At 40.9% G+C, this 14,134-nt stretch overlaps 1 protein-coding gene across 5 annotated transcripts in view; it reads left to right on the top strand.

Annotated features, from left to right (window-relative positions):
- The window catches only part of RFTN1 (raftlin, lipid raft linker 1), a 103,522-nt gene that overhangs the window by 28,417 nt on the left and 60,971 nt on the right, over positions 1-14,134 (top strand). For all 5 annotated transcript variants that reach the window (XM_053409681.1, XM_053409677.1, XM_053409676.1 and 2 more), the window contains one exon: positions 6,548-6,734. In XM_053409681.1, coding sequence (XP_053265656.1) covers positions 6,548-6,734 — 187 coding nt within the window. The remainder of the gene's footprint in view (positions 1-6,547; positions 6,735-14,134) is intronic.

Here is a 14,134-nt window from a genome sequence, read left to right as displayed (position 1 = left end):
TTGCATAGGCCAGGGGCAGAAGCCTTATGGGCCAAGTAGCTGCTCATAGGCCTTGCTTTGCTTGCCAATAGTTCACATGTAACACTAAACTTTGTTTAGAACAGGGATGTTCAACTTCCAAGAGACTGCGATCTCCTCCAATTTAAAAAAAAACTGGCAATGATCTATCCATTGTATTGACCATAGTTGTTGAGCTTTTTGTGGGGAGGAAGACTCAAAGCTTTTTTTTGGACCTGTTGGACATCCCTGGTTTGGGATAACTATTGTTTGAGTTAATCCAGCCCAGGAAGCTGATCATGACTTGCTGTCATATAAACCATGGTTTGTTTTAACTGTGTCTTGCAGTGGGTCAGAGTCCAACTGGGTTGTTCTTAACTGTGAATTGTTTGGTTACCTTGCCCCATTCAAGCTGGAAAACAAACAGCTTTGGAGGAACAAGCCATGGCTTGTTTACTCATCTTTGAGATGATATCTCACATGGCTCACGGTTTGCTGAACTAACAGTGTTTAAAACAAGCCATGGATTAACATATGTGAGTGCTGCCACTGTATTAAGGAAATTCTATGCCAACTTGGATGTGTTTATTTCTGCTTATAATACATGGTACCTCAGGTTAAGTACTTAATTCATTCCGGAGGTCCGTTCTTAACCTGAAGCACCACTTTAGCTAATGGGGCCTCCTGGTGCCGCCGGAACACGATTTCTGTTCTCATCCTGAAGCAAAGTTCTTAACCCAAGGTGCTATTTCTGGGTTAGCAGAGTCTGTAACCTGAAGTGTATGTAACCTGAAGCATATGTAACCCGAGGTACCACTGTATGTAGTTGTAAAATAATGCCCTCTACATTATTGGTAGGAGATGGAATATATTTGTGTGGGGAGATATTGATCTTCTTTCTTGTTCTTTGAGCTCAGTCCTCTCCTCGTCTATCAGAACTTTGCCTTTATTTCAGATTCTGGCTCAGCTTCCTTTCTGGATTGTTTTTGTTAAGCATCTGCTGGTGACTGCTAAAAGTATTTGTCATAGTTGCTGCATTAGCTGATATTCCATGGTATTTGCTGAAACATATAATAAACTGAAAAAGCAGGCCTGTAAACTGGGCATAGTGCAGTTTAGGGGCTTTGGTTGATCACTGTTTTGTCCCATGAGAAAAGCCATAAACCATCTTCCTAGCCAGTGTGTGCTCATATTATTTAAATATACTTTAGGGAAATCTCTCTGTCCCCAATACAACTACTCAACTAGTAAGAAATGAGAACAAAGGCAAGGAGGAAAATAATTTATGTTGAAATTATACACTTGTGTAAGCCAAATCTTATACTGCTGAGATACACATTTTTTCTAATGTCTTTAACTGTCTTACCTAATTATTACACGTTTGGGTAATAATGTTCCTGAACATTACTAGTGATGACTCTTCTAATACATTCACAAAATGAAGAGGCAAAAATATATGTACTGCCTAATTTGCAGTTCATGCTTTTCTCTCTAAAGTTTTAGATATTATAATAAAAGTAAGCACGAGGAATTCATCTTTGTGGAAATTCCAGATTTGTCTTGAATATTTAATACTGATTTGTTTAATGGTGTTATTTATTATGCTCCTTCAAAGTTAAAAGAGAAACTGGGAATGTCACTTAACATAGTATATCAAGAAAAAAAGCATGAAATATTTACTTGTCTTTTTTTCTTCCCTGGATCCTAGTCTCAGTCAATGTCTCTGAGGTTTTGTGTGCCTATAGGTTCTTAAACCTTTCTGTTCTCACTCCCTATCTCTTGTTTGTTGTTGTTGGTTTTTTTAAAAAAGACTACCATTTAGGTTTATTTCATAGTATTCCTGTTTAGGATAGCTTCATTCATGCAGCGCAGCAGACATAGATTTTAGGTAGATCCAGACTCATTAATTTAGTACGTCAATCAATGTAGTAGTGGTTGTTTCAGGAATTGTTAATGGCTTTATTTTTCAGTGCTCCCTGGACACAATAACTCACAGTAAATGTATCTGTGAGTGAAACTGGGAGACAGGCTGTGCCACGCTAGATAAGATTAAAAGTAGATTGCAAGTTTTATTGAGCATACTAAATAGCAATGCTATTTATTATTTAGGAACAATGCTATCCCTGCCTTATTATTCCAGCCTAGAAACTGATCTGATTACTTGTCATGGTTTGATCCTCAACTGACAAAGCAAGTTTTGAAAAGTAGTGCTGATCTTGCAGTCAATAGATGTCAACAATGTATGCCTGAAAAAAAGAGGGTGAGTTCTTTATGGCCTGGTTTGTACAAAATACCAAGTCATTGTTTATTTAGCAAACCATGAGTTAACCCACAGATAGTCATACAAACCATGGCTTATTTCTCCATATATTTCCCACTTGGCTCATGTCTGTAGTTTGGTAAGCATCTGATCTGGTCAAAGAAACTTGTGGCTAAGGAGGCATACTTGGTTCACATGTAACACCAAGACATAGCTACACCAAGGTTGTAAGCCAGCAACTAGCCATAACTTCATATTGTGATTTATTGACAGGAAGCAAACTATAATTAAGCTGCTGGGCTGGGTTCACACATAACACGAAACCATAGTTTAAAAAAATCAATAGTTTAAGGTTATGTGTGAATCAGGCTGTATATGGAGGGGTAGGTGGTGGTAACTGTAAGCATAAGGACTGTTCATTTTGGATCATGATGCTTAGGACTGGGGCTTAGTCTGAGGAGGTTGATATGCTCTTCAGCATGATAGCCTTTTAGAATATTGCTTATTTTGCTGTGATGCTATTTCTAATACATTTATCTGTATCCCAGGAAGGCATAGAGTAATGAGTATGATAAAGTTCATTTAGTTACTCATTGCAGATATTTTTCCAGTTCGCAAGTAACCCTGAGTCAAACCATGACTTAGTTTGGACAAGTAAATGGACAGGCAACTAGAGAGAGAAGATAATTGCTGCATTGTTCCTCTCTGGCTGCTTTCCTGATGTTCTGTGCTATAGTATGTTGTCTGAATCTGGGCTTGTGGTTTAGTTCTCTCCAGACAAACCATGACCTGTAACCAAGGTTTGTCCTGTGGTTTATGGTTTGCCTAGAAGAGTTAAACCACAAGTCCAGGTTCAGATGACATGCTAAGCTAAACCATGGCTTAACTCGGCATAGCACAATGACTGGGGAGGAGTTCAGTGGGCACAGTCTTCTTTTCTGGAGCCCACACATTTGTGCTAAGCCATGGTTTGACTTAGTGTGATGTGTGACCTTGGGCAGTGAATTTGGAATCCTGCCTGCATATAATTCATTTTTGGTTTAGGGACTAGTTAGAACTAGTTCTTAGGAGGTATTCAGTTTACAAGGGGAAAGTTTCACATACATGGTTTTATACCCTTGCTCTGTTATTTATCAATACAGAATATTTACTAGTGTTTGAGGGCAATCAGGAGAGGAGCATTGCCTCTTTTATGTCTTGAGCGATACATATTAAATTTTAGGGATATGACAGAGGAAGGCTGTGGCATATTTGTGTGAACACTGAACAGCTGGTTGTGTTTCCTGCAGATGTTCTCAAACTCTGACCATTTTTAGTAATGCAGCTTAGCTAGGTACATAGGAAACGATATTATTTAGAAACTTCCAGTTACCTGTTCTCCCTCTGACTCCAAGGTTATATTTCTACATCTTCATCATGAAAAGACAAGTTTCTCAGAGTGTGAACCATTGTGGTGCTGTGTATAGAGTTTGGGACCTGGATGTGCAAAATTGCCTTGGCTTTTGAATAGAGCCTTCCAACTATACCCCTTTACTGTGGTACCCTGTGTTCACACCTGTTTTTGAGGTGGGTGTGATGCACCACTTTACCCCCACCTGAGATTAGGCTAAAAGGATTCCACCCAGTCCAGTGATGCCTCCCTGGGCCTGGGGCCTTCCGCAACGGGCCACAACAACCGTCCTCCCCAGGACTGGGTAAGTGGCCATTTACCTGAGAAGAGTTTGAATCCAAGCCACAACCTAAAACAGATGGTTGAAGTGTCCTGGACTGAAGCAAAGTGTATGTTCGCCATGTGCTTCCTCAGAGTCCAGTCTAACCTACTCATGTAGCAGTTCTTGACAAATACCTGGTCAGACCCTCCTTCACCAGCCCAGGGTTATGAAAAGGGCATGAAATGACTGGAACTGACAAGAGACTCTTCTGCCTTGCTTGACTCACCCGTCCTTTCGGTTGTCTGTGCATAGACTGCCCAAGTTCAGAAACAGGGTTTAATTATTTTACTCCTAGAAGACTAGACATGGGGCAGCTGAGATGGGACGATACCTGTGATTCTGTGATACAGCCCATGTATCCTTAATGCAGCGTTTAGGCCTAGCAGTTATGGCTAACGCTTCTATTGACTTTGGGTAATCAATGGTGCCAACAGTTGGGTGTACTACTGTATCATCAGAGAGAAAACCTATCTTCTGCTGATTGTGCCTATCTACAGTTCGATGTTTCAGAGCCGCCACCCCCTAACTGTCAGAAGCAGGGTTGGGTTTTTTTTTGGGGGGGTTGTTAAATAGGAAGAACAGGCCTGTGAAAATTGGGTGCCACACCTTGCATGAACAGAATACTTTCCACTAAGACAAAGACACAATTGAATAAAATCCTGAGCAGAGTGCTAAAAAAGGAAGAAAGGTTGTTTTTTTAAAGAATAAAAATAAAATAAAATAAAATAAAATAAAAAAGCAATTAAAGTTTTCAACACCCACCTCCAAATTTGTTTTGTATGCTTGGCACGGGGTCAGTCTTGGTTACTTGGTTACTTGGTTACTTATATCTTGGTTACTTGGTTACTTATATCTTACAGCACATGCATTCCATAACTTAGTGGATTTTGTTATGAATTTTACTTCATTTGTATGCTGTGACAGAACTGTGAGTTGTATTATTCTTCAGTATATGCATTTCTTCAGTTTTCCCCTCTCTATTTAAAGAAATAATGATGTTGTGTCCTGTGCTCCTCAATCAGAAGCTCCATTGTATATTCCTGGAATATGGTTTTTGCAGGTTAAGAGAAACTGTGGCAGGAGTATAGGGCAGCAGCTACCTATCCTATTATTATTTAAATTATGCCTCTTATTATTAGTTCTGAATATGTATTAGTTTTTATTATAACTTCTTCTTTTATTATTCAGAAAGAGAGAGCCATACATTCTTATGGGAAATGCAGGAGAGAAAAAAATACTTTTTAAAGAGCCTACTGTCTTTCATACAGACTGTATTCCTCAGGGTTTTACATAGAAGAAGCGCTTGCTTCAAGAACCTTCATACCTTTCGTAAGCTCTTATTCTTGTTGATGTTGAATAGTAGCTAGGTACACTGAAACTCCCTCAAGATCACGATCTGCAGCAGTATGAGTAGGAAGGAAATTAAAGAGGCAAACACTGAGAAATGGAATCAACATGGTGACGGATTGTGTGTGTGTGTGTGTGTGTGTGTGTGTGAGTGTGTGAATGCAGACTGCAGTATTTGATGAATCACCTTTAGATTGGAAGCTCTTCTGGCCTCTGGACTCTCGGGGACTGTTTTGTTGTTTACACAGAAATCCAGAATTTGGCTTTGCCCATTGTACACTGCATTTGCCCAAATAATAATTGCATTGTAATCTGAAATACAAACATTGTTAAGGAATATGAGGGGAATTTAGTATTTAAAACCTTTGTTTTACTAAAACTTTGCAGCTGTAGCTTTTGCTGCTTTAGGTGTCTTCTTAGTTTATGAGTAACATTTACTTAAGTTGGTAGGGTGATTAAAACAACTTTGTTTAAGAAATCTGGAGATGCAAAGATTATAGCTTTAAAGGTCAGCTATGACGAAGGGCAGGTTAGAAATGCACCAAATGAAATGTAATTTAAGCATTTAGGTATCCTGGCTGATAGCTGTTGGAGATGTGAAATTCATCTACTTTGGCCACAGTCCTTAGCCAGTGCACCTTTTGGGAGGGAGGTTTAAACTATAGTAAATTTATTTGTGGAGAAGGCCTTGGATATTGGAGATGTGAATCAAGTAATTGGTCACATACTGGTTAAGCAGGGTGGAAGAACAGGGGAGATGGTTTTGTAGCAGTGTGGTCACACCTAAAAGAATACTGTAATTCTGCAGCATTGGGGATCCCAGGTGATGCCTAATATTAAAGGTTGGATGTATGACCTCCTGTAACAGGATGTGTATGAAATGGCCCTTTTTAATAAAATGCAAAAAATGAAACTTTTGAAAGATCTGATGTGGATTTTTAGAATTGTTTGCAGAATAACATCTAGAGCCATAAATTAGGGGAACAGTATTTTCTTTTTTTCTTTTGTGCTTAGCATTACTGCTACTAATAGCGGACTTATTCTTATTGCTGTTAGAGTTGCCATTAATATATACCATAAACAAACAAATGCACCCAACAGGTATGTATTTAGCTACTTTGCAGAAGTGCCTTTTTGTTACTAAAGAGAATGTAGATATTTAAAAACTCAACATAACGCTTACATAATATAATTCAGGTTTATTTATCAGTCTCTCTCTTTTTGGTTCCAGCTGAGCTACTGGGATCATCAGCAATCAGGCTCTCTTCCTTGCGTGATCTTCCTGCTCAGCTGCAAGAATTGTACCAGCAGGGTTTCATCTTGGCTGCTGTCCATCCCTTTGTGCAGCCAGCTAATGAGAATGAGAGGACTCCCCAGGAACAAATCTTCAGGGCTGTACTGATCAAGAAAACAGAAAGGTAAAGCTCAAGATAGTGAGCAGGGAATAAAAATAGACAATGAGATTTCCTGCTGAGATTTGACCTAGATCAGGAAATAATAGCAGTGTCATGTTAATATTTGCTGTGCAAGCCTTGGGTATTTTCATAGGCTTAGCATGTTTTGCGTGTTTTATGATCCATCTGCAGCTTGGCAGCAGTGTCTGAGGATAACAAGCTGAAATGTGTTTCATATTTTGGAATACAGTACACTGTCACCAAGAAACAACCAACCCTGGGCAGAAGTTTGAGAGGCTGGCCTGTTCTTTTCCTCTTTTAGTGTAATAATTTTATTTTGTTAACATGCATCTAGAAAAACCATTTGGTTTCGATAATCACTTTTCCATTGTCTGTATAGCTGGTGGTATTATATAGGCAGTGCTATTTAAAAAGAAGTTGAAAATTTGTAATTATATTAGAATTCAACCCCCACTACACCTATAAAATAATTTTCTTGCTAAATATAGACACATCACAGCAAGAGATTTGTTTTGTTTTGATTTCATTTCATTTCAGTGCAGATAAGCAGCTCATTTTAATGCAACCTATGTTCAAAGGAGATTAGGAGTCAGACAGAACTTTTAAAAAAGCCCTCGTGAGTTGGTTAAACTTCAGACCTTGAGGACATGAGATATCTCAGTTTTGAAGTTGATCAGCAGAAGAATTGTTTACCATGTAAATGTGATTTGTAAAAAAAGCCAAAATGGCCAGTGTCATTAGATGATATTTGTGGTTGCTTGTCCCTTAAGTCACTTGGCCATAGGCGGAGGATGCAGAGGAGAAGTCAGTCTTGCATTTCACATTGATTGAAATGCAGCCCTTCTATTTTCATTACAGGGAGGCAAATGTCAGTGACCCCTCCTTGCTGCAGACCACACACCAGCTGCCCCCTAGGCCAAACCAGCATCCATATGGGTGTAGTGTAAGCTTTCTCCTCTGCAGCTTAGCCTTCCAAGGGTTAAAAATAAGCTGACTCAGTTCCTAGAGAGGAGAGGAAATTAATGTGGGAAGGAGAAATCATTTTACAAAGGAAATACTATTTTCTCCCCCTCTCCACCCCCAAAGTCTTTTCCATGGCCTTGTATCACCACTGAAATCAAAAAGCCTTTTCCTGCCTGGCTGGAGTGAAGTGACTCCTGTCACTCCCAAGCTCTGCATGGTGACCTCTTCTTGGATCTGGTGAGCTCCCACACCCAGTCTTCGTGCATTTGGGTGAAGGGGAGTCCCAGGACTGCAGGAAGGAGGGGGCATAGGAAGATCTGCAAGGCAGGAAAGCAAGGAGAGGACTAGGAGACCCGGAGGGGTGGGGGGAAGAGATGCCCAGATTCCAACACCGGGCAGTGAATGGAAGCACAACTGATTGGGAGGGTGTGGGGGCCTAAGAAGAGCAGGTCAGACCCTACCTCCATTTCATCCCATAGAACAGGAATACCCCACAACAACACCCACATCAGGGAGTGAAGCTTCTGCCTTTCCTCTACCTGTGCTGTTTCCAGGTGGAGCAAGGAAAGGTCGCTTTGTTTAACACTAAATAATTTAATGTGTAAAGAAAGGAAGAATGTTTTTTTCTATAAGAAACCTAGGTTTTCTATATATGTGCATAATGTCATGCTTTCCAGTAGATTCAGGTCTCTCATCGGTGCAGGCAGATTTACAGTCCAAACACAACAACAGCCCTAGAACGAAACAAGGTCAAGCACATAGAATCAGTCTAGATCCATCCACGATCCAGAAGGAAGCTCAGAAATGGGGCTTTTCTCCTCCATAGAACAATGAGAGAAAACCAACCTCTAGTCTGTAATGGGCAGATAATGCATAGCCTCTCACCCTGCTTCTAATGCAGTCACCGGGAAGAAATTTACAGTTGCTGGTAGTGACTCCTTTTGTGAAATTAGCGGTAAGAATGGGGAGACAAAATGAGCGTTGGATCTGAAGGTGTTCCATTTTCAGTGTTCTTTCACCAGTGTAGCTGCTGCTTCTCCCACTATTGTTTCTACACCAGTAACTGGATATTTAAGCCCATGTGGGTTGTTCCAACATAGCTAGTAAAAATAAAAAATGCAGAATAAGCACGGATAATTGGGAAACACTGGCCTGCAAGTCCTCCAGTGGGAAAATAGCCTCTACCAAAGGCATGGACTTTGAAGAAGCACAAACTCAGGACGAAAGGGAGAATCGAGCTAAGAGGAAGGCACGTGTGGCCAGTGGCGGAGCTTCATGCTCTGGCATCAGGGTGAAGAGCAGGCAGGGCCGGGGCTGGCGCGCATCCCGGGGGTGTGGTGTGCAGCCCACAGAGGCATGGCGTACGTCCTGGGGGTGTGGCGCCCAGCGTGGGTGGGGGGAACAGCCGCAATGGCACCCTACCCAGATCGTGCTACCCCTCACCCCTCTACCTCCACCAGTGCATTTGGCAAATCCTCACCGTGATCAACTTCCACCCGGAAACCTATGTCCCCACTGTGGAAGGACATGTGGATCCAGAATTGGCCTCCACAGTCACTTACGGACACATCGCTAACACCATACTCATGGAAGACAATCTTACTCGGCCACGAGTGATCGCCAAAGAAGAAAGAGGGAGTAAAGGTGCAGGGTATGCTCAGGCTACTGAGGTGCATAGCTTGCCTGGCTAACCCTGTTTCCACAGTAACCCACATAGGTAGAAGTTATCAATGTGGGAGTAAGCACATGAGACAGTGGTGGTCTAATCAAAATCTCAGATGCTGCAGTTTTCCATTAAGAAACAAAGAAGAGGTAGTTGTAGCAACCTGGTTCCAATATGAATTTTTATGCCAAAAATGTAAAGAGGCTACCATCATAAAAGAGAGGGGAATAGAATAAACTAAGGTGGGCAATAAAGTATAGGCTACATAGTTTGACAGCTGTTCCCTTTTTGGTTATGTGCAATATAAAACATGTAGCTATGGTGGGTAAACTGCCTGTGTTAATAAGAAGCTTGATAAACAAAAGAGTCTTTTTTTAGTCTTTAAGCAGAGCATTTTATCACAAATCGGATTGCTTGTAGCCAAACAGCTAGGTGGAAATAAAATGTCTAATTTTGACATTTTGTTGAAGAGGCTGCAGCTAGTGCTAATTTTCATCTGGCATATGCAAAAACCTTAAGATTACTGGAGGCTCAGTTGTAAGTGCAAATTCATTAGCAGAACTTGCATGCCCTAAGAATTTAGCTAGGACTTCCTGCTATTTTCAGCAGTCCTGATTACAAATTCTGACAAATTGCATGATGTGATAAAAAGCTTTTAGTCTTTATTTGCGGAGCACAGCACAGTTTCTGTTAAGTCCTCTCCACACACCCAGAATTGTTTGATTTCTCCTTATTCTCTTGTACAAGTACTACATGCATCTCTGCCTCCCCCCCCCAATTTTATGCAGTGTGGGATCAGGATTGTTTGATATGGTTTTATTCACTATATGCAATGTATAGCATATAATAATGTAATCCTTGAATTAATACGTGCTGGCATTGGTATTTTGATTTTTGTTGCAGCTTATTTGTAAGCTGACAGTTGAAGACTTCGAAACTCTATTTTTGCATCTTGGAAAAGTGTCACTGAAATGAATGCCAATTCTACTGTGTTGCTACTGACTTGATACAGTCATCTCTGGTGATTGCACACCTTGCATTTCACATTATTTTGAAAGTGTCCTCACATGAAAAGAATGCCTCATATGGAAAGCTAACACACTTTTTCTCTTGACATACATACATGTTTTTCACACGGGGACAGTTTTAAATAAATGAGCTGTTGCCTGAAATCTGAGGTGGTGCAGTCAGATGACACACTGTACTAAGTTAGGGACAACTTTACGATTCATCAGTCATTGTGAATTGTAATAATATTGAGGAATCTAAGGAGAAATCTTCAGTCTTTCCCCACCCCCCACCCCCGCAATCAAATGTGAGGAGAGAGAAAGATACAGAGTGAGAGATCAGATGGAATTATTAATTGGGCCATTACTGAGTGTGGTAGGTAGCATGCGCTCATGTCAGCTTATTTTTCAGGACATATATGTTGTGGTGGATAATATTGCTCTTTTCTTTTCTTATGATCAAATGGTGTTAAGCATATGAACCTGCCCCCTTCTCTAGACAGTGCAGTGCAATAATTAGTACATGTGCAAAATGTGTTTCAGTACTGGCCAGTCCATCCCCTCCTGCCTGGGCACTCCAGCCCAGGTGAGCCCAGACCCACCCCACCTGGGAGAGATCAACATGAGTTTCTTCCAAGCTCATCCTCACTTAGTGCAAGGGCACCATGTGCTCCAGAAGCCCAACTATTGTTTTCCTCCTTCTTATACTGCAGGTACATACTTTCTCACTACAGGTCACCACATACAGAGTACCTATACATGTTATGTTTCTTTGCATACACTGGGAAGTGTCATATAAAACATAGTGCTCAATTCTGGGATATCGTCCACTAAAAGAGAAAGGTGCAAGTACATTGATGAAGTCCCAAAGATTTTAGGTGGGGTTTCACATACTTGAAATGGCTTTTGGGTCGCTGTTTGATACACAGGTTAATGACGCTTCTCTTAGATAATACTGACCATGGGATTGCTTGCCTTCTAGCTGAACGAACTGCTATTCACTTTTAATGTTTCAGTGTTCAATTGTGAGCTAAAATATATTCCTCAGAAGTTTTAAAGCAGTCTTTACAGCTGAACACATTTAGTTTCTGTTACGTTGCGGTGATTGTGGGCATCCCAGAATATGAGTACCGGTATATGCAAACTCTCTTACTCTAGAGACTAAAGGGGATTTTTGTGTGTGTTTTTAGAAGAAAATAATCATAACAAAAACTGTGTGGTTTTATTTCTGCACTTATTTAATTGAGCAAAAAGGCACCTCAAATAACATGCTTAGCAAATGACATTTCCTCCTGGCATATTTTATGCTTCCCTTTCGTACCCTACAGCACTTAAATATTCTAGAGTTTCAATCTGTGTTTCAGATGTAGTATCATGATGTCAGTATTTTAGAGGAGTGTTTTTCAGACAGGGTACCATGAGCAATTCCCTCCAGAGGTTCCACAAAATTTTACAACCTTCCACCTCAAGCACTTTCCCCTCTTGCACCTGCCAGTCATTCCTCAAACTCAAGCTACATTGCTGAAAAGTTAATGAACCCACAGAATTACATTTGTGAAAAACATTCTGATCGTTGAATGATTTGAATAATATTCCAATTATTAATTAGCAAAAATTCTTGTCTTTGAATTTTGTAACTGTTAAATAATGTTCTTAATTGTGTTTACTGCTTTGTGGTGGGGGCAGGGAGACGTTGCTGAGATTCTGCAGGATATCACTGTATGCTGCAGTATTTCCTCTACAAAAAAACAGAGGAAGAAAGATAGAAAACGACTGTTTGCAACTAAATGTGTCATTAGAAACCCCATCAACTTTTTAAAAAGGTAATAATTGGTGTGCCCACCCCCACCGATTTCCCCCCCCTGGACTGCCACAAGCCAGGAGGAGAAATTTCACTGTTCCTTCCTCACCTTCAGTTCTGAAAAAAATAAAATTGCACCCCACACCTACTATTATTAATTATAGGTGCCACTGGGAACTTTAAGACTAATAGCAGCTTGGGAGTGGGTGATTTTCAATGTGGCTTTGATGGTGGGAAGAGTGAAACTCCTCCACATGCTGCAGACCTGATGAAAATCATCCCCCCCCAGCCCCCGCTGCCTATTGTTAAATTTTATAACCCAGTATAGTTTCTAATGACACATTCATCATCATTTGTCCTTTGACCATTAGAGTTACGGAAGTAGGAGAAATCAAATGCAAGTGCATGAACTAAGGACAGTCCAAAGATGCTTTTAGGTGGAAAGATGTGATTATCTACTCTCTCACACTCTCTTGCAGAGAAGAAGCTGCAAAGGGTGGCACCAGAACTGGCTCATTATCACCTTATGCCTCTGTTGCTTCCCAGGCATCTAGAAATAGCACATAACCATGCATGTAATGTGCAGGAAAGGCCATGATCAGAGGCTGGGTTGCATTGTAAGGAATTATCTCTAATTATGAGATGCATTATAAAGGGTGATTTCAGAATGATGATGGGGATTTTTGAGATGGCTATGAAGAGGCAGCAGATGTGAGGTTTAATCTCGGGACTGCTTGTTCACAGTGATTCTCACATGACAGAACTGATTCACACTGATTTACACTTTCAGGAAAACCCCTTACAGAAGAGGAATTGCTAGCGGGTGACAGCTTATTACAAAGCATGTTTCTCTACAAGCTTCTTTCAGTTCTAGTAAAGTGGCCAGAATAAGAAAATGAGGGCTATATGTACACACACACACACACACAGAGAGAGAGAGAGAGAGAGAGAGAGAGAGAGAGGGAGAGGGAGAGGGAGAGAGAGAGAGAGAGAATGAAGCAGGCTCACAAAAAGGTCCTCAGGAGCTTCAGAAAGGCATTATGACCAACTTGGTCGGTCATCTTGTTTTCTGATTATCACATAATTGCCCTCATGTGTTTTGCATAACTGTTCAACATACCTTGTTCTGTGAATTACTGGTATATCATATTTACCTTGTGCCAGAACAATTTAAATAAAGGTCATTGAAGGACTTACCTTCTTTTGCATTACAGTGGTACCTCGGGTTACATACGCTTCAGATTACATACGCTTCAGGTTACAGACTCTGCTGACCCAGAAATAGTGCTTCAGGTTAAGAACTTTGCTTCAGGATGAGAACAGAAATCGTGCTCCATCGGCGTGGCGGCAGCAGGAGGCCCCATTAGCTAAAGTGGTGCTTCAGGTTAAGAACAGTTTTGGGTTAAGTACGGACCTCTGGAACGAATTAAGTACTTAACCCGAGGTACCACTGTATATCACTAAATTTCCCTTTAGCAAAACTTTTATGTTTTTCTAGTTGGAACTTCTTGAAATTCAATGTTAATTGCTATGTTTGTCCTTTTCAGTCTAATTCTGGTTTGCCTGACATAAACCTATTTGGTCTCATATGGTTCACCACAGGCCACCAGAATCATAAGACACTATAGCTCATTGTGTAGTGTCCAAGAAGAGTGCATAGGGCAGTATGAGGATATAGATCGGGTGTAAGGAACATCCAGCCCTCCAGATGTTGCTGAACTACAACTCCATCAGCACCTATAAGCATAGCCAGTGGCCAGGGATGACAGGAGTTGTTGGGGGTTGGCAATTGTCTGTCTCGGGAGACAGTGGGGGAGTGTGCATTTAAGCATGAAGTCAATGCATTGGAGAATTACAATGCCTGCTGTGGTTGTAGATACCGAAACAGGAGAAACATGTTTTGTTGCAGCTGGGGCAGATGAAGGTGTCTGGATGGAGCGATGCAGGTGCACCATGACGTTTCTTCTTT

This window comes from Podarcis raffonei, chromosome 12, assembly GCF_027172205.1.
Source record: "Podarcis raffonei isolate rPodRaf1 chromosome 12, rPodRaf1.pri, whole genome shotgun sequence".
Taxonomy (NCBI): domain Eukaryota; kingdom Metazoa; phylum Chordata; class Lepidosauria; order Squamata; family Lacertidae; genus Podarcis; species Podarcis raffonei.
Note: the sequence above shows the minus strand (reverse complement) of the source record. Positions and strands in the feature narration are given on the sequence as shown.